Consider the following 12,773-nt stretch of genomic DNA (forward strand, 5'->3'; position numbering starts at 1 on the left):
TTAAAACGTAATGCAGATATTCGTTGCTTTTGTCTTCGTACATCTAAGACCTCGCTAAATGCAATTAGTACACAGATAAATTGCGGTTTATATCAAAACCCCCACCAAAGAGCAGTACTCGCTGCGCTAGACCTGTCAAAAGATTTTGATACGGTCAACCATGGCACGTTACTGCATGCCCACAACAACAACAAAGCCTCACCTGGTAAATATATGTGCCTACGTATTCACATATGTAACAGGAGCCATAACGTGTAGGTGATATTTAAACTTGATTGATAGGCTATAATCAATGTGATTCACTCCAAGGGACTAGTTAGGACAGGAAGTCCAACTTTAGGAAAGTCAAACCCGGATACTTGGGTGTTGAATGATGAAGTGTGAAAATAAAAATTGACATTTTAGACGCTATTTTAAAGTTTAGCAAATAAACAACAGACGTTTGAATATACGGCTAAGTGATTTTTCAAACCCTTCTCATACGTACATATATATATCTTTAACTTAAGAATGGGGTGAGAATCATTTCAAAGGAGTGTTTAAACCCCTGGAACCTATTAAAGGATATTGCATCACTGAGTTCGCTTATTATTTAAGCCAATCGGAATATAGAATTTTTGAAAAAATGTGCACCTTTTTCGGGTAACTTGCTTTTTTAACAACTTAAAGACAAATTGAAAACATGTTCGACTTCATTTTGAAAAAATTATGCAAAGTGACCATTTAAATTTTTTATATAATTTTTCTTTTAGTGTTTTGTTTTAATAACTTTGAATTCGGTGATGCAAAATCCTTGTAAGCTGGCATTAACAGCGCCTGTTTAAATAACCTTTGAACGGTTAAAAATAGTTAAATTTCGCAATTGGATTTTTATAACTGGCAGTGATGCGCATCCGCTTATATCCCTTTCGACCATATCGGACCAATTTTCGACATGAACAATAAACGGCCCGAACGCCGACACCGCCGTGCCGATTTTTTTGCCATTCGATGGCAGCGTGCGAAAAACGACGAAAATCGGCGGCGGCGGCGTATATCTCTGTTGACCGCCTCAACTTTCTCAATATAAATCCCCTCTTTTCTTCAGGTTAGATGGCACTGTTAGCTCCAAACTTCTTTTGGAATACGGATAAGTAAATTGAGATCACCCGACGGATCATAGTTATAGGGTTCATTATTATGTACCTACTTTTAATTTATCTACTTTAAATTTATATACTTTAAATTTATAAATAGGTTCAAAATATATTGTATTCAAAATACAATTATAATTGTATTCAAAATACAAAATTGTTTGATTATTTAAAAAAATTAACTCTGAAAATATCAACAAAGTAAAAGTTGATCTACTTTAACCCTTCTTTGCATGGTGATGGAAATTTCCATCACAACAAATAGCGATCAAAAAATTTAGCACCAAACATATGTATTGTAGTTTTTTTTGCATTTGGCATATCTGTAGACATCTTATAAACAGTTGGTAACATCCCTGTTAAATAAAAAGCTATCCACGCCATTAATATGACGGTTTAAAGTTGACGTTCTACAGTTTTTTGTGGTTGGAAGCTAAGTGCAATTTCGTGATTTTTTTTAAAAATAATTTGAAAGATATTTCAATAAAAAAAAAACAATTATGAGTGTGAAAAAGGTTTGTATTTATGTTTTCATTACTTTCTGTAAATTATATAAGGCGCCTTCCACATAATCTGACCAAAACGATGTGACCGAAATTTACATCACTGTGCAGTTACTCTACCTTTAGTGCGAGTCAAATTGTGGTGTGCTTTTATTATGTAAAATTTTTTTTTTATTTTAGAGAAACCTAACCGATCGGGAAATTGAACTTTATTTTAACTATTTAGAAGACGGTGGGCTATCAGAAGATGATCTTGATGACAAAAAAAAAAGTTAGTTTTATGAACAAGTCAGTCGCTAGGGGTAGTTATGAAGAAAGAGTATCTACAGTAGATGGTGATGATCTGAGCTGCGTGGCGTGGAAGGATAAGAAGGTGGTAACTCTATTATCCGCATATGCTGGATCCTTGCCAGTCACAGAAGTTAATAGATATGATAAGTCAAAAAAGGAGAAAATTGGTATTACTTGCCCGTTCATCGTTTAAGAGTACAATAAACATATGGGAGGAGTAGACCTTATGGATAGCTTTCTTGGCAAAAACCATATCACTGTGCGGTCTAAAAAGTGGTAGCTGCGTATATTTTTTCATTTACTGGATCTTGCGGCAACAAATTCTTGGATTCCTTGCAAAAAAACTCTCAAGAAATGAATGTACGTAAGAAAAATTTGCTTACATTGGCTTAGTTTCGAAATGAAGTCGCCTTTGTGTTATGTAACAAAGGACCCTGTACAAATGCTAAAAGAGGGCGCCCAAGCAACAGTACTCTTGAAGAGGAATGACAACAAAGAGAAAAAAGGGTTCCCCAGCTTCTCCACCCCCAAAAGATATTAGAGAGGATGGTTTCGATCATATGCCGAAAGTAGGTGGCCCACTTCGGTGCAAATACCCTAACTGCAAGGGTTATTCTACAATTTCTTGCAGCAAATGTGGAGTTAATTTGTGTCTTAGTAAGAAAAACAATTGTTTTGATAATTATCATCATCAATAAAATGTGATACAAAAATATATTGCATACATAAGTTTTATATGTTTTGTACTAAGGTTAACATGCTCATTTGCATGATGATGGAGATTTCCATCATACAGTTTTTTTTTGTTATTTCAGAAAAAAAAAATACACTAGGATTTTTTAAACATTTTTCTGTGAAAATAGAGCTTGAATTATATCACCCAGATTTGTTTTACAAAAAAATAAAAAATCATGCAAAGAAGGGTTAAATTTATAAAATAATTTTTATCATGTACACTATTGTTCATTAAAATTTTTGCATTCAAAATATAAATTTTTTGATTATTTAAAAAAAATAACTTAAAATATCAACAAAATAAAAGTTGTTAATTAATAAGTTAATTATGTTAGATAATTACAATGGTATCGCATAAATTGATTGATGGTATCGCAAATTGATCCGCTTCCCAAGGCAGTCGGTTCTATGTACCGGAGCGACTCGAGATTTTTCCCGACCAAGGACTGTCATTTCAGTGTAACCCCATTTAATTTGTTGCGTCCCTCCCACAAATTGTCATCCTCCCAGCAGCTCCTTGCAGCGGGACTGCTCCATATTCTCTTGCTCCGGGAAGGTATGGAATCCAATCCGGGTCCGTCTCCTGACCCCGGTCCTGAGAAATGGTTTTGCTGCATCTGCCGGAAAATAATATTTTTAGGACGGTCATACTCTGTTCAGTGTGTCTCGTGTAAGGGATGGTTGCATCGGACAGGTTGTTCTGGGCTTGATCCCAAAACCCGACGTCCACGTAACTTTTATAAATCATTTGTGGCTCCTTGCTGTTCACGTCCAAGGGCGTCCCGTAGTCTACGCCTTATCGCCCCCCACTACCTTCCAGCAGCCCAGCTGCTCAGCAAGTCACAACTAGTACCCGCTGCTGCTCGCGCCCCGCGGCGCTAACAACTCAAACAGCTGCTACCACTCATAACTACTATCTTCGTAGCAGAGTCGGTAGCAATGCTGAGCATCAGCCCCTGCCCCCGTCTTCTCCCCCCCCCCCTTCCCCCTCTTTTCCGACAGCAATCGTGTAGGTCAGGGAAACAGACTCTTAGTCCGTAACCCCGTTTGCACCGTTTGCCAGCACAGAATATATATGTTTGCGACATCCGCCCAATGCAGCTCCTACCTTGGGTGGTGCCACTTTCCTAGATGTTCTGGTCTCTGGACGGCAACCCCCCACCGGTTTTCACTGCGCCATGTTGCCAGGTCGCCAACCCCAATCTACCGGGTACCCCAATGCTTGCCCAAGGACGCCCAGTCCCAGGGCCACAACAGCAATTGCGTCCTGGCCTTCCTCAACCCAGGTGTAGTCACCCGTCACTTACTCCCGGAGTGGCGACGTCTCCCCCTATGCACTTCAGAATTCTGCAGTTAAACTGTAATGGGCTAACTGGGAAGATCACGGAGATAGTCGATTTCATGAAGCCACACAACATCCGCATTGCTGCGATTCAAGAGACTAAACTCACAGCAAGATCTGCACTGCAAACCTGTTCTGGGTATAATATCTACAGAAAAGCTCGCATGAGCGGAAATGGAGGCGGCCTCGCGTTTATCATACACCACTCTTTGCCATATCATATATTTGATCCTGGCATCGACCGCAGGGACAATGTCTTAGAACGTCAAGGCCTATCTGTCCGGTCAGGCGATGCAAACCTAGAAGTCATCAACATCTACATCCCTCCTGTCACCTGTTGCCCCAGTGGATACCGCCCTAATATTAGCGCATTACTCACTGGCAACAATCGCATTATCTTAGGCGACTTTAATGCCCATCACGATCTATGGCATTCAAACTTGCGGGCGGACAGTAGGGGTGAGATGTTGGCGGTTCAAATAGAAGAAACGACGTTCTGCACAATAAACGGAGACGCCCCCACACGTATGGTAGGAAGCTGTCACAGTTCGCCGGATATCTCAATCGTGAGCGCAGAACTCGTAAACTGCGTGAACTGGCAGCCGATGGTAACATTGGCATCCGACCACCTGCCTATACTTATTTCGTTCGAGCGTACCGCCGACTTCATCGTTACAGAAAAACGCACTTTCTTTTACTTTAAAAAAGGAAAGTGGGACGAATACAAATGTTTTACAGACAACCTCTTTGCTGCCCTCCCTATCCCGACTGATCCCCGCCAAGGGGAGCGTTTTTTCTGCAAGGTCATTGAGTCCGCCTCGGCACGTTTCATTCCCGCAGGGAGAATTCCCGAAATTCGGCCCTCTTCCCGGCGGAGGCCGCAAATTTAGCGAGAGAACGTGACCTTATAAGACAGCTCGACCCAGGCGACCCCCAAATAAGGGATATAAACCAACGCATCAGATTGCTTGTGGATTAACACAAGCGGGCGAAATGGGACGAGCACTTAAGAGGTTGTAACCTCTCTGCCGGTGTGGGTAAACTTTGGTCCACCGTAAAGTCCCTATCGAATCCGTCTAAGCACAATGACAAAGTTTCCATCGCCTTCGGCGATACTGCCGTCAATATGTAATGCATTCTACGGTCGACAAAGATAGACGGAGGGCCAACAGACACGCACATAAACATAAATTCAGCGCGTCACCAATTAGCATCACCGCCAGAGAGGTTGAAGATGCCATTGGTCACGCTAAACCATCCAAAGCAGTGAGCCCAGACGGCATAGCCATGCCGATGCTTAAAAGCCTAGGGAAAGAGGGTTTCAAATACTTAGCACATGTCTTCAACCTGTCTCTTTCCACCTTTGTCATACCCGAAAAGTGGTCAAGGTGGTCCCGCTACTAAAGCCTGGGAAACCAGCTAACATAGGGAGAGTCATATCGTCTGGCACGTTACTGCAAGATCTGGAAGGGTCTACCCTTCCCACATGTCTTAAAAGGTGGACCGCAAATTATCTGGGTGGTCGGCAGGCATCGGTGCAATTTAGAAACGAAACATCAAAACCAAGAAGAATTAAACAAGAGGTTCCACAGGGTGGTGTCCTATCCCCACTTTTGTTTAATTTCTACATATCTAAACTACCTTCACCACCAGAAGGAGTCACTATCGTTTCATACGCCGATGACTGCACAATAATGGCCACAGGCCCAGGCCTACAGATCGATGAGCTCTGCAACAGAATAAATGGCTACCTCCCGGATCTCTCCAGTTTTTTCGCTTCGCGAAACCTGGCATTATCACCGACTAAATCTTCCGTGACCTTATTTACAACATGGACGTCCCAAATGTCGACCATTTAGAACATCCACGTCGATGGCACTACGCTACCGACTGTCCTACACCCCAAAATCTTGGGTGTGACGTTTGATCAGGATCAACATTTTGGTGAGCATGCAGCCGCAATTGTTCCGAAATTCCAGAGCCGTAATAAAATCCTCAAATCCCTTGCTGGCAGAACCTGGGGAAAAGATAAAGAAACGCTCATTACTACATACAAAGCAATTGGCCAACCGTTTACGTGCTACGCGTCACCCATATGGTCGCCAAGCCTAAAAATTACCCACTGGAAGAAGCTACAGGCCTGCCAAAATACTGCTCTCAGAATCGCCAGGGGCTGTCTTCTTATGTCCACCGAACACCATCTACATAATGAGGCGAGAATACTCCCCATCAGGGAGAGAAATGAGATGCTAACCAAACAGTTCCTGTTGAATACCCAGAAACCTTTGTATCCAAACAGACGTCTGATTGATGAGCCAACACCGCCTAGGGGCTTAAGGAGTCATCTCCGTAAGCATTTTGAGGAAATACGGCACCTGAGAACCCAGCCGTATGAAGCAAAAAAACACAAGCAGGTCCTTGGTGAACTCCACAAACAGGCGTCGGACCTTTATGCCGGGAATTGCCCGGTGAATCAAGTACTCAAAGAAAAGTACCCAAAACTTGTGGAAGAGGAACGCATACTCCCCAGGGAAACGTGTGTCACTCTTGCTCAACTTCGTTCTGGATACTGTAACAGGTTAAACTCTTACCTATCCAGAATCAACCCCGACATACAAAATGTATGCCCCCTTGCAATGTGTCCCCACATGACACCAACCATCTCTTTAATTGTAATGTGGAACCAACGCCTCTAACACCCCTTTCGTTATGGTCCACCCCTGTTGAAACAGCAAGTTTCCTTGGACTCCCCTTAGAGGATATTGATGACAATTTGTGATCGGTCGCGGCTGTTAGGTGGGGCGAAGCACTGCTAAAACAACAACAACATAAATGGATCCCCCGGCAGTATAGCTAGTGCCGGTGCATACCGGAGTAATATCCGGCAACACACTTGAGCAACATTTGAGTGTGAGTGGGACTTCGCGACCGTGGGTAAAAACGCGACCATGGTGGGGGTTTTTTCTCATTATCTAATAACACTCTTATCATTATAACTCAATTATGTAGTTTTACAAAGTAAAATTTATAAAATCTGTGGTACCGAACATGTAGCCTCAGCAAAGATACTTACACAGCAGTAAGAGTATGAATTTCTTACTTTATGATCTTTTAAGGTCATTCAATAGTTTCCTGTATAATCCAAGATACTATTTAACAATGACATAATTTATTTATTAATCAATAAATTGTTTATCCCAGATTCAATTGCTGGAGTCATACCTAAGGACTGCGTCACCTATTATTGTCCCGGTCACATTAGTAAAGATAATTCAAAACTAATCGAACACGACTCACGTGCCATCACGTACCTTACATTCAATGCAAGCGGCACTGAGTTGCTCGTTAACATGGGTGGTGAACATATATATCTATATGACCTCCTAAATGCGGAACAACCTGTGTTTCTGAGTCTACCGGAGTACAAACCATCACCACCAACAACAGAGTCTGACATAGATATGTCCGGGTTGAATAATTCAAACAATGCTGATGAAATTAGCAGTAGCCCTGGAGAAATAACACTGTCTCATAGTAATCGACGCAAATTACCAGAATATATTGAACGTTATAAGAAAATGGGTAATGATTTTCTTGAAAATGAAAAATATTTACGTGCAGTTGAAAAATATTCTGAAGCAATCGAATTAGCACCCAGTTGCTCAGTGTTATATTTAAATCGAGCTACCGCATATATGCGACGTCTATGGTTTGGTGATGTATATGCTGCATTGCGCGACTGTCATAAAGCATTGCTTTTAGATCCTGCTTATATTAAAGCTCATTTTCGTTTAGCACGTGCACTTCTTGTGCTCGGTAGACCGCAAGAGGCGGATGAGTGCCTTAAAGAGCTAATTGCTCGCTTTCCTAGCTATGCGAGTAATCATGGTATTATGATGTTGCATAAGGACATTAAAGAAAATCGCCAAATGTCACAATCTCAACAACAACCACAACACCAACAGCATAGCAATACCGATCAACGATATAATAGTTTAGAACGTACCGATATTGAACACCAATGGCGAAGTAAAGCCAAAGATTATAGTAAACGTTATGTGGGACATTGCAATACAACAACAGATATTAAAGAGGCCAATTATTTTGGTAATGATGGCGAATATATTGTAGCTGGTTCAGATAATGAGAGCTTTTTCATTTGGGAACGTAATACTTGTAAAATACGCGCAATATATAAAGCAGATGTTTCAATAGTTAACTGTGTACAACCGCATCCAGAAATATGTTTACTGGCGACTAGTGGTATTGATCATGATGTTAAAATTTGGTCGCCAGTTGCGCCATCGCCCGACGAACGTCCCAATTTAGTCGAATATGTGGATAAGACTGTTGAAGACAATCAGCAAAAGATGAAAATGGATCCGTTTAATATGAATGCGGGTATGAATGCATTCTGCCTTAATGGTTAATGTGTATGTATGTATGTGATAATAGTAATCATAATTGTAATGACTATTGAAAATTTGTATGAAGATGGTTCAACTACATTTAACGACATTGTAAAGGAAATACGTTAATGTAGTTTGGAAGTGCCACAATATGAAATTTATATATCCTAATTAAAAATTATGACAGAATAAAAATGTTAGATTAATGTACAGTGCATTAGCTATAATTAGTTTTTGCAAGCACATTTCGTCCGATACGCGATTGATCTTAGAATCCGCTTAAAAACTTATTATTTAAGAACTAGTTTGAATAAGGCATTCTCGACATTCGTTTCAAACACTAAACTCAGCCCTATTTCAGGTAGAGACTCCAAGAAATGACATTTTAAGCTCAATAACTGCATTCGAAATACTCTAACTTAGCGACTTGTTCCAATTGTAAAAGCTTAGTAGGATTTGTCGACCAATTTTCAGCGGAAAGTTTACGGAAAAGCCTGTGTGTTACTACAAACAAGTTAAAGTGATAAGGATTATGTTACAATCGATTGCCAAAATCGCAAATTCAGCTTTGTTTAGTTAATTAGGGGACTCATGTAACCGTATAAATGCCTTATAAAGTGTGTAAACGTATAAATTTATCTAGTGCGTAAACGAACTGTCAAATTTTGTATGAAAAATCATTTACACAATTTGTATAAATTTACGCGCACATTTCATTGTGTAAACGCGGTAAACTCAAAGGAATGCAACCTTGCAGACATTACAGCCAGCATTTTCATCAGAAATCTCCAACATCAGCAAGTAAAGGCGTTTTAGTTTTGATTTTTCACTTAATCTTGGTATTTTTTAATTTGTATAACAATGAAAAAAATTTGTTTGGCAATAATACAGCTGAAAAACAATCATGTTTATCAAGAGTATTACTAGGTGCGTTCATATAACCGCGTGTGTAAATGGATATAATTTTACACCTTATAAGTTTATATGCTATCATGAGTCCCCCTAATATTTCTCATATCGTAATTTAGGCAAAATGAAAATGACAAATATTAAATTAACAAAAAGGCTTCCAATTACGTTTACAGTAGAGCTATTATTTTGTTCGTGAGTTGGTCAAGATCATTCAGTAAAAATGTTAAAATAAATGTAAAACAATTGTTTCTGTTTTATCGGCCTATTGACAAAGTATTCAAGGCTCGAAACGAGCTCAAGTCCAGAAGAATAATTTTTTGTAATGATTATTGTTTTTTTTTTAATTTTTCTATAATTGAAAAATTTTATTTTGGAATAGAGTAGAAAATTTTTTAGCCAACCTGCCATAGCTGCGCAGACAGATCCACTTCGAAGGGCGCTAAGCTGCGCTAACCATTTAGCTATACAGCGGTGGTTTGTATGACTGACAAATTGCTGCTTCTATTCCTTCTTACCAACTATATTTCGGATACAAGGATTGAATACTAAGTTATATAGCCCTACAGCTTCTCCAAAGCAATTATCAACCTCACGCGAGACGAATCTTGTTACAAGTTTCGCTGATATCATTCCCGAAATAATTTGACGAGTACGTCGTATGTATTTCCGAGAGGAAAGGAACAGAATATTCCAATCTTTCTGCTTGCAGTAATAAATATATAGTCCAAACTGCGCGTTTTTTAAATAAATAAAAAGCATGCAGATACAACCACGTTGCACATTTTATTGTAAACAGATGTAAAGCAAAATATTCATTTTTCGGGAAAACGCTGCCAAAGTTGTTTTCATTTTCAGGAGTTGAATTCTCCGGCTAATAACAATAGCTCGGAAGTGCTGGCTGACATTACGATAAACTACAATTATTAAGCTAATTAGTAGATGGTTAAAAAATATTCTCATATTAGTTAGAAGAAAGTTTTTTATCCAAGCTTTATTTTTTAACACGCTCATATTAGCTTCACTTGTTTGTAACTCTAGATCCATCTAGCGGGAATTATTGAAGACTCGCGGCAGTGGTTAAATAACTCGCTACAAAACGAGTTGTGCTTAATAGCGGAGACACGTACCTCTGTGCTACGGTGCTGTCACCATCAAATATTTAAGTGGATTGTAGATACTAAAACGGCACTATATTTGCGTGTTTTTTAAACTATATTTATCTTATTTAATTTCGAATTCATTCACTTAACTATAGAATTTTATTAAGTAAAAAGTAATTTCATGCGGAGTATTTCTGAATACTATAGTTTCATTAAAAAACAGGGACATACTAGTTATAACTTTTATCGCATAAACCTTGCTTCATAATAATTTTTGAATAAACAAATCTTTGTTCAATAATAATTTCTTGTCACCATTTAGGTTTTGTTTTTCCTCCAATTTTTATTTGTCAACGTTTATTTTTTACATTGGCTGATAATTATTATGATCAGTAAATATGTATGTATGTATGTTTTTTCGTTTGCAATAATCGTTGTAATTTTAATAGAACTCATAGTAGATATTATTTCTTTCTTTGCTTCATGGCTTCTAGCTTTTATCCGGCCCCAACAAAGCACGTCAGCAATCTCTTCTTCGAAATACATACATATGTATGTGGCTAGCGCTAATTGATTAGCCGGCAAATCAAGTTTTTAAAAACCTTTTTATCCCAATTCCACGAGAGTTTACCAATATCAATTATCCAGCAAAGCCTTCGAACTGTCATTTGCTGTGTTTTGTATAATTTAAGATGATATACCAGTTTCTAAACTGCTTGTTTTCGGGCTATCTACTGTTTTATTGAGCAAGATGGCGGATGCTCCCAATGATTTTTAGTATGGAGAAAATCTTGCCGAATAGGTTCATTTACGGTTTGGTTCAGCCTTTGTAATACACTAGGATTTCTGAAATCTGGCTTACGTTATGAAAAGTCTCATCATCGAAATCTCGTCTTAGTGACCACGTTCATGTTCGCTTCCATAATTTCGAAAAAGTAAAGGACTTTAAAAGTAAAGTCGCTTCACCTTTGACGCACCTTTATCTATGGGTATCAGTATTATCAGGATCCAGATCGGTAAACCCACCAAGCTACTTGGCTTTGCCCTGACCAAAAATCAAAAATCTATGGCTCAATGACAAATTGATCGATGTCGGGGATAACTCCAAAGACCGCATTTAACGGACTCTAAAAGGTCCGAATATCGACTAGAACCATCATATCAAAAAAAAAAAATGTTTCTCATAAACATGATTTGGATGCTGATCGATACAATGAACGAAAATGCACTAAATACGCCGAATGACGGAATGTCTCAAGGCCGATGTGCACAGTGTATTTAAGTTTGGGAGGTAATACTTTTTTCTCATTTCTAAGCAGCAGGGGAGATAGTGAGGCCGATTCCCAATTCCGTAATATGGAACGTACCGTCAGACTATGAGAAAATGAAAATGGTAATATGTCGGTTGGCAAATACCACTGGCCCAGGAAATTATGCACTACTCGCCAATGTGTTCAAACGTGCCTGCATTGGTACTCTGAAATGATAGCCCTTGGTTGGGAAAAAAATCCCTAGCCGCTATGGTACATAGAACGGGCTATCGTGGGAATATACACTATGCTACACTTGCCGAAGAAGAAAACAGATCATCAAGGTAGCTACGAGTCCCCCTGGCCCAACTTTGTTCTGCGTTCTCTTACAGTTTAAACTCTTACTTTTTCAAATTCAACCCCGACATACGTAGCCATATTTTCAATTGAAATGTGAAACCTTCCCCTCAATCAGCAACTTCTTTGTGCTCCACCCCTGTTGAAACTGCTAGTTTCCTTGAACTCCCGTTAGAGGAATTTGATGACAATTTGTGAGTGGTCGCACCCATTGAATGGGACGAAGCAATGTTAACACAACAACAACAACGTCTTTAATCAATGTTAAAAGAGTTAAAGCAAGGGTTCATATAAATGAAATACAAAATATTTATTAGATTGAATTATAAAAAACTCAATGGAAAGATGATATCAGCCCTTTTTCCAGGAGTTCTCTCCAGGTAGTACTTACCCTCTTTAGTAATTTTTAGGACTTTTATTTTATTGCAGTTAAAATCGTTATCAGCGTTGTTGTTACAATTGTACCCCCCCTTCTCCTTGCACAGTTTTTTTTTTAATTGGACGTTGTGGCAGCATCATATATAATTCAAATGTGAGCTCGTGTACTTTTAAAGGTGTTTTCGTTTTTTACGGCGTTGTTAATTAAAAACGCATACTGCGCGGGGGTATACTTACAGTGGGTCCTATTTAAAGTTCCCTTTTACTTCCCTCTAAATTCTACAAACACTTTCGACCTCGTTTTGAGTATGACCTCTTATAAAATACTTATGTGTTATGCTTTTAATTTTCTACGGCAATTAT

At 39.1% G+C, this 12,773-nt stretch overlaps 2 protein-coding genes across 11 annotated transcripts in view; both read left to right on the forward strand.

Moving 5' to 3' along the window:
- Positions 1-8,630, forward strand: part of adp (adipose) — a 40,902-nt gene extending 32,272 nt beyond the window's left edge. The window contains exon 3 of the mRNA XM_067772699.1: positions 7,206-8,630. Coding sequence (XP_067628800.1) covers positions 7,206-8,434 — 1,229 coding nt within the window. The 3' untranslated portion in view covers positions 8,435-8,630. The remainder of the gene's footprint in view (positions 1-7,205) is intronic.
- The window catches only part of LOC137244139 (protein transport protein Sec24C-like), a 625,388-nt gene that overhangs the window by 342,992 nt on the left and 269,623 nt on the right, over positions 1-12,773 (forward strand). The gene's annotated exons all lie outside the window — the stretch shown is intronic.

Source organism: Eurosta solidaginis, chromosome 3 (assembly GCF_040869045.1).
Source record: "Eurosta solidaginis isolate ZX-2024a chromosome 3, ASM4086904v1, whole genome shotgun sequence".
In the NCBI taxonomy this organism is placed as follows: domain Eukaryota; kingdom Metazoa; phylum Arthropoda; class Insecta; order Diptera; family Tephritidae; genus Eurosta; species Eurosta solidaginis.